This window comes from Leptodactylus fuscus, chromosome 9 (assembly GCF_031893055.1).
Source record: "Leptodactylus fuscus isolate aLepFus1 chromosome 9, aLepFus1.hap2, whole genome shotgun sequence".
Lineage (NCBI taxonomy): Eukaryota > Metazoa > Chordata > Amphibia > Anura > Leptodactylidae > Leptodactylus > Leptodactylus fuscus.
The window spans coordinates 43,662,824-43,682,280 of NC_134273.1; the positions used below are offsets into that span (position 1 = coordinate 43,662,824).

At 40.0% G+C, this 19,457-nt stretch overlaps 1 protein-coding gene across 1 annotated transcript in view; it reads left to right on the plus strand.

Moving 5' to 3' along the window:
* LOC142218266 (extracellular serine/threonine protein kinase FAM20C-like) overlaps positions 1 to 15,086 on the plus strand; it is a 35,337-nt gene extending 20,251 nt beyond the window's left edge. The window contains exons 6-10 of the mRNA XM_075286853.1: positions 1,803 to 1,983; positions 5,487 to 5,596; positions 8,882 to 8,963; positions 11,747 to 11,806; positions 14,840 to 15,086. Coding sequence (XP_075142954.1) covers positions 1,803 to 1,983; positions 5,487 to 5,596; positions 8,882 to 8,963; positions 11,747 to 11,806; positions 14,840 to 15,086 — 680 coding nt within the window. The remainder of the gene's footprint in view (positions 1 to 1,802; positions 1,984 to 5,486; positions 5,597 to 8,881; positions 8,964 to 11,746; positions 11,807 to 14,839) is intronic.
* The last annotated feature ends 4,371 nt before the right edge of the window (positions 15,087 to 19,457 follow it).

A 19,457-nucleotide genomic window follows, 5' to 3' on the forward strand; every position in this document is an offset into this window, starting at 1 on the left:
GCACCCCTGTCTACTCTGCCCATTCCTGAGAGCAGAAAAAAGCTAAAGTTCCATGAGGTAGAACTCAATTGTCCTCATTTTAGGAGAAACATTCCTTCCCAACTCCAATATGACAACACTGCGAGTGTCACAGTAAAGTTGTCTAGCAACCAGCAGGCTGGCAGCAGAAATCTAAGATGGCAGCCCCCAGAGATAAAGTCAGTCTTATTGTGACGCGCTCAGTTGTCTACCTATTCAACTTAACCTCACTTTTCTCTGGGGGCTGCCATCTTGGATTTCTGTTGCCAACTTTCCCTTATCAACTTGCTTCTATGTGCAGCCCACAAAATGGAGACAACACCATACAAAAGTGACAATAAGCATGTGACCATGGTGCTGACGTCCCTTACAATATTGAGAGTCTTTTGTTTTGTCGTTTTTTCTCCTATCTTCTCAACACCTATCTCATACCTCACCACCATCCCGGATTCAGTGGGGCAGTCCCGAATTCCAGGTCCTGTTCCTCTGTCCCGGTAGGCGGGAGGTATGTCCCAGTATCAACTTATTTGCATCCAGAGGCAGATGAAGGGGGGATATTAAACTGGAAGCAGATGAAAGGGAACATTAAAATGGGAGCAGCTGAAGGGGGGCATTAAACTGAGGACAGGTGGAGGTTGGACATTAAATTGGGGGCAGATGGAGGGGGCATTAAACTGGGGCGAGATGAAAAGGAACATTGAACTTGAGTGGCAAATAAAACTGGGACAGTGACTTTAATGTCCCCCTCCAGTTGTCCCCAGTTTAAACTGTGGAGTTCGCTGGACGGGGACTTTAAACTGGGGACAATTTGGAAGGGAACATTAATCTGGGGGCAACTGGAGGAGGACATTAAACTGTGGGGGTTGCTGGAGCTCTAGGTATCTCTACAGTTTAATGTCCCCCTCCAGCTTCCACAGGTTAATGCCCCCCTCTAGTTTCTTCACACTGTGAGGCAATTGGAGGGGAACATTATAATGTGGGGTCATATAATGTTAGTGTGGCACATAGAAAAATGGATGAGAATGGGCAGAGTCAACATAGAAGTTGGTGAGACTAAATTTGCATAGCATGCTGCACACTCTGCCCGTTTTTATCTTTTAAAAGTTGGGAAGTATGCCTATCTGCCTTTAATTCCAGTAATAACAGGTGGTGTCTGCCTTGAGGGATTGTCCCGAAATGTTGCAGAAATGAAGCGGGTGGGAATGGCATTGCTAAAAATTGTTTCCATTTATAACTTAATTTACAGTCTCACTGCAACATAGTTTCTAAGGATTCAAAACAGACACACTGCATGTCCATCCTGTTCATCCTAATATATTAGCCTACAATTCTACTCCCCCACCCTCCTTCCGAAGAAAGGTAAAAACCTCATAAGGTACAGTGCAAGCCAATTTTCCATCCTTTCCACTTCCAGTCTGACAGTCAGAATAAAAGCCTGGATCAACTTCCCAACACCAACAATCTAATAAGAACTATAGTATGTAGTATTGATGCTCTCAAGAGAGGTATCCAGGTCTTTCTTGAACTTTTAATGAATTTCCCATGACAACTTCCATAGCTTTTACAGTAAATAATCCCCAACTGTGTCTGTGTAGAAATCTGTCCTCTAAATATGAAGAGCTCCTGGCAGAGATCTCTGTTCTGACCATTATATGACCATTACATAGTCTATGTGTGTTTCCTTTTATAATAACCTTCTAGTATAATATATGTGGTCTATACATGACTGACAAGTGAACGTTCTGTATATTTCTAATAACATGTGCCTTTACATTTCTTCCTAGCCAACAATGTTTGCTTCTATGGCGAGTGTTCATACTACTGTTCCACCGAGCATGCCCTGTGTGGTAAGCCTGACCTTCTAGAGGGATCTGTGGCTGCTTTCTTGCCAGATACTACTTTGGCCAAAAGGAAAAACTGGCGCAGTCCTTGGAGACGATCATACCACAAAAGTAAAAAAGCAGAGTGAGTAAAAAGAAAGGCAGATTTCTTTTATTGGGAAGTATTACGCACTGGCATCAATACAGAGGTAGGCTGAGAATAGTTGGGCACCTTTAAACAATTCACTGGGTTAACACTGCTTTTGTGCAGAATTTACCATTTCCTTGTTTTTATTTTCCATATTAGGCCTGGTCCACATCTGTGTTCGGTATTCCGTTTGGGGAGTCCACTTGGGGAACCCCTGAATGGAATACCGAACGCATTAAAAAGCTGTGAGCAATGAAAGCACACGGACCCCATAGACTATAATGGGGTCCGTGTGTTTTCGGCACTGTCTGCACGAATCATGTGGAAAGGAAAGTAGTTCTTGAAGTGCAAACTGTGCACTTTATTTAGTTAGATTGCTTATTAAGGTGGGTCAAAATAAGTTGAGTGGGTGATTTGATTCCAATGGTACTCGTAGGTAGGTAATTTGGTCTCCAGTATAGAGGCACTGGTATAACCATAGTGGTTGCAGTTGCGACCGGGTCCATAGTCAGGGGAGCCCACAGGATTCGCTCACCAGCTCTTTAATCTTTCTGATTCCCTTTGATGGCTGGTAGTCTGTCCATTGTAAATGTATGGTGCACTGAAGAGAGATTGATGGTACACAATAAGAAAAGAGAAGATTACCCTTTTAATGCCCAAAGCAGTGAGCAGAATATAGTATAGAATTTTTTTAATAAGAGCTTTAATAAGAAAAATGATTTAACCCATAGTAGGTAGAGTGCAGTAAAACAGAAATGCCTCCAAAGGTGCCAATAGCTGTAAGGAAAAAGATAACTATTTGCAGTTTAGTGGAGCATAGATGGAAAGCAAAAATGTTATTTGTGGAATGGTAAGGATAGAAAGAAAGAGGCTTTACATCCTCTTACCAAGCTGGAAATGTATCTGCTTATGTGCTATACCCATTAGTTTTCCTAAATAAAAATAATAATAATAATAATAATAATAATATATGAATTTTTAATGGGATATGCCATGAATAACACTTATCCTCTATCCATTGGATAGGTGGGTGTCTGAGTGCTGAAAGACCTACCAATCCTGAAAATGGGGGAGTTTTACTCCCAGTTTGCAGTCAGCATGGCAGCCGTCACTGGGTGAATGTAGGTGTCCATTGGTGGATGGGATACAGCAGTGCTCCCACTCACTTCAATTGAAATAGTCCAATGATGTACTTTGGCCAAGTGTTGTCCCTCCAGCACTCCCATTGAAGTGAATGGAAGGACATTCATCATGGCCATGCATACATTCAGCTAATGGCTGCAGTCAGACAGAATTCACACTCCCTTTTCTCAGAATCGGTGGAGCTTAGTGGTTAGACCCCACCAATCAGATATTTAGAATCTATCCAATGGATAGAGGGTAAATATTTTTCTGACATAACCCCTTTTAAAACTTATTCGTTATTTTTATAATTTTTATTTATATGGGAATCTAATGGGTATAGCACATAAGCAGATGCATTTCCAATTTAGCAGGATCATATAAAACATCTTTATTTCTACTCTCATTATTCTAGATACAACATATTTGATTTTCATAACCCTTTAAACTACGTATCGACTTATTCCTAAAGCCTAAAACACATAGCACACACTGTACATACTACGCCATAGCATATATGGTAACTTATATAAAAAGGTTTGTACTGCCATCTGTTGGCTGAAAAAAATAGCAGAACCATATACGAAATACTATTTATTAACTGTAATTGTATGGAACCATTTTGAAGAATGTTAACAATAGCAATGTGCAAATTATTCACATTTGTCATCTTGTAACCTAATGCGATTTTGTGAAATGCACACCACAGAAAACCGCCCATCTAAAACAACCTGAGGGTGTTTTTTATGTGAAGTGCAATAAATATTACTACCTACTTGGTGACTTCTGTCTTTGGTAGCCAGGTTCTTGATTTCTCTCATTTTTGTGATAGCTTTTTAGCTAAATTTGGAAATAAATATAGAATATACAGTACAGACCAAAAGTTTGGACACACCTTCTCATTGAAAGAGTTTTCTGTATTTTCATGACTAAGAAAATTGTAGATTCACATTGAAGGCATCAAAACTATGAATTAACACATGTGGAATTATATACTTAACAAAAAAGTTTGAAACAACTGAAAATATGTCTTATATTCTAGGTTCTTCAAAGTAGCCACCTTTTGCTTTGATTACTGCTTTGCACACTCTTGGCATTCTCTTGATGACCTTCAAGAGGTAGTCACCTGAAATGGTTTTCACTTCACAGGTGTGCCCTGTCAGGTTTAAGAAGTGTGATTTCTTGCCTCATAAATGGGGTTGGGGCCATCTGTTGTGTTGTGCAGAAGTCAGGTGGATATACAGCTAATAGTCCTACTGAATAGACTGTTAGAATTTGTATTATGGCAAGAAAAAAGCAGCTATGTAAAGAAAAACGAGTGGCCATCATTACTTTAAGAAATGAAGGTCAGTCAGTCCGAAAAATTGGGAAAACTTTGAAAGTGTCCCCAAGCGCAGTTGCAAAAACCATCAAGCGCTACAAAGAAACTGGATCACATGAAGACCGCCCCAGGAAAGGAAGACCAAGAGTCACCTCTGCTGCGGAGGATAATTGCATCCGAGTCACCAGCCTCGGAAATCGCAAGTTAACAGCAGCTTAGATTAGAGACCAGGTCAATGCCACACAGAGTTCTAGCAGCAGACACATCTCTACAACAACTGTTAAGAGGAGACTGTGCAGCAGGCCTTCATGGTAAAATAGCTGCTAGAAAACCTCTGCTAAGGACAGGCAACAAGCAGAAGAGACTTGTTTGGGCTAAAGAACACAAGGAATGGACATTAGACCAGTGGAAATCTGTGCTTTGGTCTGATGAGTCCAAAGTTGAGATCTTTGGTTCCAACCACCATGTCTTTGTGCAACACAGAAAAGGTGAATGGATGGACTTTACATGCCTGGTTCCCACTGTGAAGCATGGAGGAAGAGGTGTGATGGTGTGGGGGTGCTTTACTGGTGACACTGTTGGGGATTTATTTCAAAATTGAAGGCATACTGAACCAGCATGGCTACCACAACATCTTACAGCGGCATGCTATTCCCTCCGGTTTGCATTTAATTGAACCATCATTTATTTTTCAACAGGACAATGACCCCAAACACACCTCCAGGCTGTGTAACAGCTATTTTTTTTTGTTTGTTTGTTTTTTAATGTAGATTGTGAGCCCCACATAGGGCTCACAATGTACATTTTTCCCTATCAGTATCTTTATTTTATTTTTTTTTCTCGTTTTTGTATCACATTTAAGGCATTATTAATATTAGGGTGACCTGGTAATATGAAGAGTGGGTATGGTGGGTTTATATGGTAAATGTATTCCTTACACTATTACTTTTCAGGGTACAGAAAGAAATACAGCCTAGGTCTGTATAACTGGTTTAATACAGATCTAAGGTCTATGTATAAGTAAGACAGATCTAATTTTATTTTTTTTTCCATCTAGCTGGGAGTCGAATCCCAATTATTGTGAAACAGTAAAAGTGACACCACCATACAATGAGGGAACACGACTTCTGGACCTAATAGATCTTTCAATATTGGACTTTTTCATGGGTATGATAAGTAATGAAATTCTATTCATTGTTCATTGAAGTTTTTCCTTTTCTTTCATTCTAATATTGTTAATATCAGACACACAAATTTGAGACACTGGGCATTATAGTTGACTTACTAGTATTCATGTTGTTTGGAGGAAATACAGATAGTATCCTGCATTGAACTGTACATATGCATCTATATGCTCCCCTTTGCCAATCCCTTCACTGGTTACCCTTTACCCAGTGAGTTGAGTACAAGTTACTAACGTTAGCATACAAAGCCATCCACAACCTGTCCCCTCCATATATCTCTAACCTAAACTCCCACTTGAGAGCAGCAGTAAAATATATCCACCACTCTGCTTCATGTATTTTTCGTTTAAAACAACTTTTATTGGATCATCAAGATCTCACTAGCACCGAATGGGGCATCAGAGCGGTGGCACTAGCCGGTGGCCGCCTGATGTCTCCTACTTATGGAGCATTTCTGTTAACCTGAAACAAACAGATACACCCAAATATATCATTGATGAGCTGAATTGTAGGGTCGGCGAAACGCGTAGGGAGGGCTTCATGAATTTATGAACAGGCTTTGATGTTTCTAACAGGGAAGATAGCAGTGTAGCGATAGCAATCTTTTGGCCGGGAGATACGCTAGTCAGGCTGGGGCAGTGGAGTTTAAATGAAGGGTTAAATAACATGTTACTATCCTGCATTTGATGGAGTGGTGAAACCTTTTTCCTCGTCACCGTAAGTGTAAATATACCCAATTTAACCTCTAGCACCCTTAGAGTTACCTGAAAGTATCATATAGCGGCCACACAGCTATCTATCTTGCTGACTAGTCACCTCTGTCTTACTTTTGTTCTTCTGCTGATATAAACGTAGACAGCGTATATTTAATAGGTCATTTGTTTGAGCTTAGGAATGACAGAAAAGCCATTCAACTTTTTTATCAGCTTTTTTCCTTTGATTCAACAAATACTTACCTGTTTATCTGTCTGGTTGTAGACAGGTCTAGTATGGCTAATGAGTGGTTGGAGACACATTGGATGATAGAGTCTGCAGCAATTACCACTACCCTACTTTAGCAATACAAAAATAACACAGCCCAAGTGTTTTTAATGTATTTAATTTTGAGGGTTATGTAGCCCTAATAAAGCATTACATTTTAGTAGTTCACAAATGTTTGTTGGTTATCATCAAGATCTTGACAGAGATTAAAAATTGGAAACAAAATCCATGGTGTACAGGCAGGGAAAGGAAGCCTACCCATTTCGGAGAATACTCTCCTCATGGCTCAAGGAGAGTGACTAAGGAGAGTATTCTCCGAAGTGCGTAGGCTTCCTTTCCCTGCCTGTACAACATGGATTTAATGTACAGAACCATGGAAATAATATAATAATGTACAGCACTATGGAATTAATATAATAATGTACAGCACCATGGAATTAATATAATAATGTACAGCACCATGGAATTAATATAATAATGTACAGCACCACGGAATTAATATAAAAATGTAAAGCACCATGAAATTAATGGTGCTATATAAATAAACTGTAATATTAATAATAATGACTAAGGGGCAATGCTAACCAGTGTGCCTTTATAGCCTCTCAATCTCATACATCTGACTACTGAAATGTTACAGTTTTCCATTGTTACATAGTCTACATAACAGTACCTTGTTTTTATTATTTTTATTACAGGCATAAATATACTTTTTTAAAGAGGACCTTTCATGTCCTCGGGCACATGTGGTTTTATATACTGCTAGTAAGTCGACAGTGCGCTGAATTCCCATTATGTGCCTTGGATGAAGAGTCATTGGTGCCTTTACCGATAAGTCTTCACTGTCAGAAGGGCAGTTCTGACAGTCTGTGAGGAACGCCCCTCCTGACAGTAGTGTCCATAGCGCTATACTGTCAGAGGGGGCGTTCTTTACTGCCCAACAATGACGCTGAGCAGTGAGGAACGCCCCCTCTCCTGACAGTACTCGTCCATACATCGTTGGCAGAAGATAATGTCCATGATCAGCGCCAGGTCTCCACTATAGCGAAGACCTGGTGGCTATGGAACTGAGCAGCTGGCATATTTACTGTAAATGCCTGACACCCACCATACTACTACAGTGGATGTCAGGAAATGGTTAAATAATGGCCATTTTTTTTAATTTCAAATAAGCACAGCTTGTGAGACTGTTTTTTGGGTGAGCAACAAAAAAAAAAAAAACACTTTAGATACTGAGTTTTTTTCAGATTAGTGATGGTGGAATCAGTGGTTTTACTGTTAGAACAGCAGTTTAACAGGAAAAAATTTTTTCCCAAACTTAAAAAAAAAAAAAAAAAAAAAAAGCTTTTTCACTAAAAGGACTGACTTTCTAAGTTGAAACACCCTGCATACAGTCACAGACAGTCTCAGATCAGACACCTCTATTGCAAAACAGACCTAAGAAGATATTTTTTATCATATTTTTATATTAGTCAGTAAAAACTACGTTAAACACTCTGCAGGCAGATGAAAGGGTTAACGGTCATTTGTATTACTGCAGAAATCTGGCTCCCACAGCACAGATATTCTCCCTCACTCCTATCTATGATTTCTATCACTAATCTGACAGTAATTCATTAAATCTGACTAAACTGTGTTCTAATTCTGTTATTCCTAAACTTCTATAGTGATATTGTAAGCTTTGAAGCACTCCGTGCTCTGTATCACTGAATAACATATCCTTCCACTAATTCCACCATCACTGAAATGCCTCGTGTTCCAGACCACAGCACCTTATATAGAGTATAAGACATCAGCACTGTAAGGTGTACACCTACCGCTAACTATAAACTGTGATTCTGTCAGGTGGTGCCAAGATGCCACAATGACTCATAAAAGATGTGTCTATTCTGTATTTTTACTGCGCAATACATGGCGGTGGCCATTTAAAGTTTATCCAAGACAAATCGCCAATAATTTGATTTTGTTACAAACTGAACAATTTAGAGTATTCAGGTCGAAACCCAGCTTGTGAAGAGTCGGTTTGCTCATCTCTACTGCCAGCTTATAAACATTACTGAGAGTCATGCTGTCCCTGCACAGCAGTTCTGCGGGACCTTCACTGTTGGACCCATGCAGATCTAATATTGATGACCTATCCTAATGATAGGCGGCCATCAATACTCAAAACTGAATAACCTCTTTAACATTAATATTATAGACTTAAAATTTCTATGTGAAAATCAATTAAAATGATGTTTATATTTCTATATATATTATTATATAATGTCCTTTTTATTTAATAAAGGAAACCAAGATCGCCACCACTATGAAACATTTGAAAAATTTGGGAACCAGACCTTCCTCTTGCATTTGGACAATGGCAGAGGGTAAGAGAAATAGTCACACAGTGTATTTGGACCATGCTGGAATATTTCATTTGGGACTCTGAGAATATTGATAGTGAAAGCAGGAGAAGATAATTATCACCAACTTTGGTTAGGGACATAAATCCCAAGGGTATAAAAATAAAATTTCTTAAGCAATAGTGAAAACACTGTGTTTTTGGAGCCAAAGTCAGGAGTGGCTTGAAAGGCAATGGAAAAAAAAATCAAGGAAGTACTTAGGAGTGGATTTAACTTAAGGGAAACATCTGACTTTGGCTAAATAAAAACGCAGCAATAATCTGAAACAAAAAACACTGCGTTTCCACAACATGGAACCTTATTGTAAGGTGGAAATACTGCATCATCTAGTGTTGCTGAACTCCAGAGCATCATATCAAACTTGAAGATTGTTAGACACAATGGGACTTAATCCAGGGAGGTAGTGTTCAACAAGCCTAATAAAACAGAATAAAATCAGAGGAAAGAGCCAAGCATAATAACATAGGTGCTACTGACACAAAGACAACAGCTGCTGGAAGAGTCAGTCGTACTTTAGGAAAAGTACTTGTGTTACGCAAGTATCTCGTCGGGATCCCTGTCAGCTTGCGCCGTTCGCTCATCTCTAATCATAACATAGAAGTGATGTAAGGCCCGATTCACATCTGTGTTCGGGTTTCCATTTGGAGAGTCCTCTTGGGGACCCCCCCCCAAACGGAAACCTATACACATTAAAAAGTGCTTAGCTAAGGAAACCCGACGACACCATAGACTATGATGGGGTCCGTGTAGTTTCTTCTCGTTTTCCACAAGAAACATGCAGAGAGAAAAGTCCTGCTTTGTGCAGAAACTGAGTGGAAACCACACAGACCCTATTATAGTCTATGGGGTCTGCGGGTTTCCCAGGTAAACGTTTTTTATGCGTATAGGTTTCCGTTTGGGAGGGTCCCCATGTGGACTCCCTGAACGGAAACCCGAACGCAGATCTGAACTGGGCCTTATATGTGTTTATTTTAGGCATCATACCAAAAGTTATGCTGACACGTGCTTGCTTGGCATATGCCACAGAGACACTCTTTTGCCTTACTCTGGTCAATGACTTTGGATAGATTCAGAATATGGATGGGGATCTATCCCACTATACTTCCTGAATATAGGGCAAAAAATGAATATTTGCAAGCTCTTAAGAAAAGGCATTTTATATATATATATATATATATATATATATATATATTGTCAGGGTCTGGGGTTGCTAGGTGGGGTGGCATAGACACACAAGTCCAGTTTCTTTAGTCCAAAACAAAGGTAGAGTTTTATTTTCACTCAAAAATATAGTGCAGCGACAAAAGGAAGCAATACAAAAATAAATACCTGCCCGGCTAGGCTCTAACTAAACATAGAATAGGTTACCTCACCTAGAATAACAAGTCAAAAAGCCAGTAGAATCACTCAGGACACAGCTCCAAAAATATGACCTCTTTCTTTGGCTCTCCAGCCAAATTCTGCCCCCAGTCCGCTGCTGGAGCTGGCTTCTTAAGCCTCCCTTGATGAGCAGACTCTCTGCAGCTGAGTCGCTGCCGGAACATCCCCAAAGTGTGGACTGGAGGGGGGTGGAATGACAGGTCCCACTACCAACCTACCTGCCATTCCTAAAAATCCAGCCCAGTAACCGGAACATTGAAATAACCCTCAGCAGAGAATAGTTATCTGCTGAGAAACATTCTTTCACAAATGTTTCACAAAAATGCTTTTAGAAAAGTTAGGATAGGATTAGTATAATGTGGTCATTAGAGCTGCTTATTGAGATACAGTATAATGTATGGCCATATATTGAAAGGTGACTTGCCTTATGTTTAAATACTGCCTAGATCAATTCAGTTTTGATAGTGAGGTATAGCACTGTAGTGGAAGTAGTGATGTTCTATAGGTGCATGTGAACCTGGTGTCAAGTGTAGCTCTAACATTAGATACTGTAGAAAGGCACTCAGAGCTAAGAATTAAGAAACATTAAAGAGGTTTTCTGGGCAAAAAATGTTTTTGTTTTTCGTTGTTTTTTTTTTAATGTCTGTTAGCGCTACTAATGGGTTAATAAATGCACCCATATACTTTTATCCGTGTTTTGAGTGATTTCTGGGTGTCTCTGAGAGCTCCTCCTCCTCCTTCCTCACTCCCCCCATATACCCCCTCCCTGTCTCTCTAGCTATTCACTACCTACTCAGCCCAACCTACGACCCATATTATATACTTATCCTCCATGCTTCTTCCTGTGAGACAGCCCCTCCTCCTCCTGTACTGATTCAGCCTATGTGAGCTCTTTTCCTCCAGCGATCCATCTCTACTGTGCATGCGTGGATGAGCAGCACAGGTGAATTACTGGCAGCAGCGTGCACAGTGGGGAAGAGCATGCACCCTGCCAAATCATTACAGAGGGAGGAGTCATCTTGCCGGAGGAAGCCTAGAGGGTAAGTATAATGGGGTTGATAGGGGAGGGAGTACTAGTGATGATCCGTTTCCTGAAATGGGGAAACGGATCATCACCAGATAATCAGAAAATGTCCCTGGGGCGATCATATGACCTCCCCAGGGACATTTTCTGATTATCTGGTGATGAGATATGTGTAACTATCCATTTTTTTTTTTATAAATTATGTTATTTAGAAAGTAGGAGAGGGGAGGGTGTTTAGATTAGTGTAGGGATTTCTAGTTATCCCGGACAACTCCTTTAATAAAGGGCCATGTAGTAGGAATAAAAGTAATGAATAGGGCATGTCTGTCTTTCTCACTTTTAGGTTTGGACGTCATTCATATGATGACCTATCTATTCTCGCTCCACTTCAGCAGTGCTGCAGGTAAGTCACACTAAACGTTCCCAAAGACAATCGTTTTAGAGAGATGCGCAGTGAAACAGCAGACTGCAAGTTTCATACCTTTTACCACAGGAGACATAATAGTTTCAGTAGTTTTCTTTGTTATTCAGCACCTTGAGTACGTTCACATATTAGACCACAACTAAACACTTACTAAGCTCTAGCCATTGTGACCCACTTTATTACCCACTTGCATATGAGCTGTAATACCAGACAACCTGGACAAAAGTGACACTATTCAGTTAACAGTTCCTTATTAAGTGTCACTTCCATAAAGTGCTAGGACAATTCTAAAAAAAAAAAAAGTTGGGAAAAGTTAATTAACACATTTAATCCTCAGATTTTTTTGGTCAACAGATTGTGACAAATATGCCATGGTGGTGCTTAAATTTTGAAACAGACATTCATTAAACCCCTATGCGCACCAGGACATACATGTACGACGTGGAGCATGTGGCCAACTATGATGGCCGCTCTGAAGCAGAGCAACTGCACCTATTGCCAGGTCTGTGCTGTTTCATACAGAAGGAACTCAGCAGCATTGCCCATAATCAGAGGCGACTCTGATCATGGGCATTTAACCACTCAGATGCCGTGGTCAAATGTGATTACAGCATCTGAGTTGTTGCTTTCACTTTCCCTATTATGTTCTGTAATAGTGCAATCACAAGAGCCATCCAATTAATAACTTGAGAGGGTGCAGTCGCTCCCATGTCCTGGAGCTTTGATGGACCATAAGGTGTTTCTTACCACTATGAGTAGACCAGAATTATAAGCGACACATTGCAGCCTGGGGACCTGGCCCATATTTTGCAGTAGGGCCCAGAAGCTTAATGCTATGCCTACATACACTCACCGGCCACTTTATTAGGTACACCTGTCCAACTGCTCGTTAACACTTAATTTCTAATCAGCCAATCACATGGCGGCAACTCAGTGCATTTAGGCATGTAGACATGGTCAAGACAATCTCCTGCAGTTCAAACCGAGCATCAGTATGGGGAAGAAAGGTGATTTGAGTGCCTTTGAACGTGGCATGGTTGTTGGTGCCAGAAGGGCTGGTCTGAGTATTTCAGAAACTGCTGATCTACTGGGATTTTCACGCACAACCATCTCTAGGGTTTACAGAGAATGGTCCGAAAAAGAAAAAACATCCAGTGAGCGACAGTTCTGTGGGCGGAAATGCGTTGTTGATGCCAGAGGTCAGAGGAGAATGGCCAGACTGGTTCGAGCTGATAGAAAGGCAACAGTGACTCAAATAGCCACCCGTTACAACCAAGGTAGCCAGAAGAGCATCTCTGAACGCACAGTACGTCGAACTTTGAGGCAGATGGGCTACAGCAGCAGAAGACCACACCGGGTGCCACTCCTTTCAGCTAAGAACAGGAAACTGAGGCTACAATTTGCACAAGCTCATCGAAATTGGACAATTGAAGATTTGAAAAACGTTGCCTGGTCTGATGAGTCTCGATTTCTGCTGCGACATTCAGATGGTAGGGTCAGAATTTGGCGTCAACAACATGAAAGCATGGATCCATCCTGCCTTGTATCAACGGTTCAGGTTGGTGGTGGTGGTGTCATGGTGTGGGGAATATTTTCTTGGCACTCTTTGGGCCCCTTGGTACCAATTGAGCATCGTTGCAATGCCAAAGCCTACTTGAGTATTGTTGCTGACCATGTCCATCCCTTTATGACCACAATGTACCCAACATCTGATGGCTACTTTCAGCAGGATAATGCGCCATGTCATAAAGCTGGAATCATCTCAGACTGGTTTCTTGAACATGACAATGAGTTCACTGTACTCCAATGGCCTCCACAGTCACCAGATCTCAATCCAATAGAGCATCTTTGGGATGTGGTGGAACGGGAGATTCGCATCATGGATGTGCAGTCGACAAATCTGCGGCAACTGTGTGATGCCATCATGTCAATATGGACCAAAATCTCTGAGGAATGCTTCCAGCACCTTGTTGAATCTATGCCACGAAGAATTGAGGCAGTTCTGAAGGCAAAAGGGGGTCCAACCCGTTACTAGCATGGTGTACCTAATAAAGTGGCCGGTGAGTGTATATGTCTACGTCCATGCCTGATTGCATAAAAAAAAAAAATAGACTCAAATGGTGAATATAATAAAATATGTCATGCTAAGGACTCAAAATGGTTTGTCATATTCACTTTACCAATTATTTATTTATTTTACCTGTATAGCGCCAATTCAGATATTATCAGTTACTATCCCATATAGGGCTCACAATCTAAATTCCCTATCAGTATGTTTTTGGAGTGTGGGTGGAAACTGGAGTACCTGGAGGAAACCCATGCAAACACAGGGAGGACATACAAACTTGATGTAGATGTTGTTCTTGGTTGGATTCAAACCTAGGACTCTGACTCTGCAAGGCTACAGTGCTAACCATGGAGCCTCCACCTCTCCCATTCTGGCACTGCCCATTTGGCCCATTGGTTTCTACTTTGTCCCCTGGCCCCAGTGATTGGATGAGTAGTTGTTTCCTACATTTTGTATGGGACCAGGTAGTAGAAACCAGTGGGGCAAATAAAGCTGGTGAGATAAGTAAACATATTTCAGCATTTTACATTATTCACAACGTTTTTTTTACATTTAAATTGGGCAAACAATTATATCAAATAAAACTCATATTTTAAACAATATTAAAGCAAAACCTTTATAAAAATTTAGATCTCTCCTGAAATTCTTCTGCAGTTACCTATTCCTATAACCAGAAATTGTAATACCATGAAGTATCATACATGATTTCAGGCTAAGTAGTACAAGATAGGTGCAAGATAGATTGTTACAGCTTAGTTAAATGTGCAGACTACAGCTATTTTAGAGCACCCATAGAAGTGCATACTGTATTTACGTGTATACTTCTGACAGAGGCCCACAGAGGGTTTTTGTTTTTTGTCAAATTCTTTGGAATCACATATAATAATTGTTCTACATTTTAATATTTCTTATAATACTCAGGATACTAAATTTCTTCTCTCTAGGATTAAGAAGTCTACACTGCAACGTCTTGAGCTACTTCATACTGAACCATATCGCTTGAGTGATGTCATGCGGGAATCTCTTTCCACAGACCCCCTCACCCCTATCCTGTCAGAGCCACATCTTTTAGCCCTTGATCGCCGGTTGGGCATCATTCTCAATGTTGTTAGAGAGTGTTTCAAAAAACATGGCCAGCATCGAGTGGCCTTTGATGACATGGCCATGCTCTACAAGGAAAGAAAATTATAAATGTGGCATTACCTTCAAAATACCACTGAATTGGTGACAACTTATACACAATGTTGACCCTTTAAACCCATTTAGTTCTTTTTAATTGGAAGGAACAGGTTCTAAATTCTGTGCTGATACTTTTTTTCTATATACAGTATTACTGTATATAGACTGGAGCTCTGGTTTTCTGATACAAAGTGCAAAACCCTCAGCATAGACATATAGTTAAATGACAAAATGTAAGGTTCATGTGGCCATCTCTAGCAGGAGCTTAAAGTGTAACTCCAGTTATAAACTACTTATAAATGAATAGTACAGGTAAAAATCAGAAACTTTGTAATATATCTTATTAAGGAGATTTGTTCCTTTACCATTTATTGAGCTTTTAAAACAATCTGACTGCTTATTTACATTATATCTCCGCCTCGCACATACAACTCTATGGAGCAGATAGGAGCTGAGCAGAATTCTTCTGATAGTTATTTGACGTATTGTCTCATTCTGTGTATTATCAGTTTCTTATTTACAACTTAGCAGTGTTTAAAAAGCAAGGAACAGGAGAGTGTAACCGCAGCAATTATTTGAGTGGTTTTTTTTTCTAATCCTCCTTCTCTGTTATAGGCTAATAGAAAACATATTAATTTAATAAGATATATTACTAAGTTTCTTATTTTCACATGTACTACTCATTTATAAAAAAAAAATGTTTATAAATGGAAATACACTTTAATAATCTATAATTAATATCTTAAAAGTATATATCTTAGCTCCCTCAAGGAGTGACAGGAAAGAAAACAGAATTGTATCATTTAACTTTTTGTCTGTGTGGGGTGATTTGGATTAGCCCCGAGTGACCCAAAGATGATATAATATATCAAAGAGGTAGTGCACTTTCTAATATTGATAGCCTATTCATAGGAGAGGCCATCAATATTAGATCTGTGAAGGTCCATCACCCAGAACCCGCATGGATCACATGCTCAGGGACAGCACAGCTTCGGATACTGTTTACATGTCAGGAGCTGCGCTACTCGCTATAGCTGCAACTTTATTTACTCCAGCACTGCCTTGATCGGTAGAGTTGTTGGATGTTGGACCCCTACCAATCTGATGATCTAACGAGAGGTCATTCATATTATTGTCTCAAAAATCCCTTTAAGTATACTAATTCTCAACAGTCTTGGATTGAAGTAGTAAATTATTGACAGTTTAATAAACTGTACATTTCTATACTAATTACATGCAGTTGATTCCAATGGTATAGCTACAAAAACATCTGTCAGTGATATTCTAACCTAGTAACAGCACATTTTAAATGTAGTAAGCCGGCAGCATTGCTTCAGTTGTTCACATTGTTTATATGGGTTACACTTTTACATGAACCATGTCACATATGACGGACTTATGAACTGTTTTATAATAGATACTGATGGATTAGGTTTCTGCATTTTACTGCAGAGTATCATACATCCATACAGTACAGTTAAAACTGCAATTGAAAAAAATTTAATGCAGTTTTGATGCTGTTTTGCGGCATTTTCTTAATTTTACAGGTGAAACACATTTAAGTAACATCTTTTACATTAACAATGCAACAAAAACAGCATCAAAACTTACAGGGGTTGTGCAAGATTTTTTATTTTTTTTTTACACAAAAATTGTGCTAAAATAATTTTTCCTAATTGAGAGCAAATAAAAAATTCTAACCCTTTTGCAGATATGTGACGAACACAAAATCTGTTACAATCCTTCCTTGATAGTCCTGCTCATATGCTTCTCATCGTGCACATGACTTTAAGTGTTAGCCACACCTACGATGAGCATCACTGATGAAAGCAGCATTTCTCTAAACTTTATTGACTGCAAGAGCAGCCAGGAGGCAGGGGCTGGTGCGGATCACCAGACAAGCCAGCACCTGGTTCACAGCTGTGATTAGAGGCAGCAGTAAGGTAGACGAGCATATTTTATTTTTTATTGACTTTTAACTAATTTCTAACATCTCCTCTGTCTCCATTAGACAAGCATTGTTCTGTGAGTGGTTGGGGGTTTTATGGATGTTAATGAGCTGGCAGTATGGTATATGTATAGGTAGAGTGCAGAAAATGAAAAACGTGCAAAAGATGTACATGCTTTAACATAAGCATCATGCAGTGAAAAGCATATGTGGGTTTAAAAACCGAATGCATTTTTTAAGATTTTTTTTATTATTATTATTATTATTATTTATATATTTTTAGCAAAACTGCACTATGTGAAGCTTTACTGGTAAGCTACCATAAGTTTTGTATCCTGAAACCAGATTATGTGATTTTTGCTGAATTGTCATTATCAGTCAGTATACACAGCTACACATGTATATTCTTATATACTATAGTTACATAGCTAATACACAGCTATTATGGATGAAAAAAAGACATATGTCCATCAAGTTCAAACAGGTCATGTCATTCTATGCATTTACATAACCAGTAATGCTGTCTTGCTCTAAAAAGGCATCTAATCATTTGTTGAAGCTGTCGGCTGTGACCAGCAAATAGGGTAGGCTATTCCACAGATTCACAGACCTTACAGTAAAGGAGGCTTGTCGGCTCTTGAGATTAAACCTTGTTTTCGTCAGACGGAGAGAGTGCCCCTTGTCTGTTGAGGGGATTTTACATGAAACAGGTTTTTCCCATATTTCTTGTATGGCCCATTTATATCTTTATACAGGTTTATCATATCCCTCCTTAACCCCTTAAGGACCCGGCCATTTTTTGGTTTCGCATTTTCATTTTTCCCTCCTCACATTTCAAGAGCCATAACTTTTTCATTTTTCAGTTCACAGAGTCACATGATGGCTTATTGTTTGCGGGACAAATTGTACTTTGTAATGGCATCATTCAATATGCTGTGCAATGTACTGGGAAGCTGGAAAAAAATTCAGAATGAGGTGCAATTGGAGAAAAAATGCATTTGCGCCATTTTCTTATGGGTTTAATTTTTACAGCGTTCACTGTTTGGTACAAATGACATGTTACCTGTGTTCTACGTGTCAGTACGAACGCGGTGATACCAAATTTATATAGTATTTGAAATGTTTTGATACTTTTAAAAAAAATGATAAACTTTGCAAAATAGAAAAAAAAATTTGTGTCATCATGTTCTAACACCTGTAACTTTTTCATATTTCCATGTATGGAGCTGTTTGTGGTGTCTTTTTATGCGGGACAAGATGACGTTTCTATTGATACCATTTGGGGAAAGATCTGATGGTTTGATCACTTTTTATTCAATTTTTTATAGGAGGCAAAGTGTTGAAAAAAACGCTTTTTGGCGGTTTTTATTTTTTTTGCCGCTACGCCGTTCGCAGTACGGGATAAATGTTTTAATATTCTAATAGTTCGGGCATTTTGGAGCGCGGAGATACCTAATATGTTTATGTTTAATGTTCTTTAATTACTTTTATAGCTAATCTAGGGAAAGGGGGGTGATTTGAACTTTTATATTTTTTTTATTTTTTTAATACTTTTAAAAACTTTTTTTTTCTTCTGTTACATTTATGATCAGACCCCTTAGGTACCTTGAAACCTAGGGGGTCTGATCGCTCATACTATTCACTGCAATACTACAGTACTGCAGTGAATAGCAGAATCCCAGCACTTCTATTAGACGATGCCTCTGGCATCGTCTAATAGATCTCATGCAGAGACAAGCCTGGAAGCCTTCAATAGGCTTCCGGCTGTCATAGCAACCGATCACCGCCCTCTTGTGACGTTCAGGAGGGCGGCGATCGGCGAAACATGGCGGCGCCCATGCCGCCGGCGCCGTTTACACACTGCGGTCACGTTTGACCGCAGTGTGTAAAGGGTTAACAGCAGCGATCGGCTCGGGCACCGACCGCTGCTGTTATTGGCAGGTCCTGGCTGTATTATACAGCCGGCATCTGCCGTGTATGGAGCGAGCTCAGCGTGTGAGCTCGCTCCATACATCCCCATGCGACCCATGACGTACAGTTACGTCAAGGGTCGCTAAGGGGTTAAACACTTCTTCTCCAGACTAAACAGATTTAACTCCTTTAGACTCTCCTCATAACTGAGGTCCTCTATGCCCCTGTTTTTCTTTTGTCCTTTTGTTGAACCTTTTCCTTTGCTGGCGTTGGGGCGTGGGGGCAGACTGGGCAATTGCACTGGGGCCCCGAACTCCTGAGCTTCCAGGTGTTGACTACATCTCACTTTGGCTCTCAACAAGTGTCCGGTCAGGCTGACAACTCCTCCTCCTGAAATCTTGTACTGCAGGGATCAATTACTAGGCTGCTGCTGTCCAGTGTAATCAGTCCCTGACTTGGCTCCAGATATGTGCTGTACCTTCTGTGCAGGGGCATAACTACTGCAGTATTAGCAGTAGTGGCTG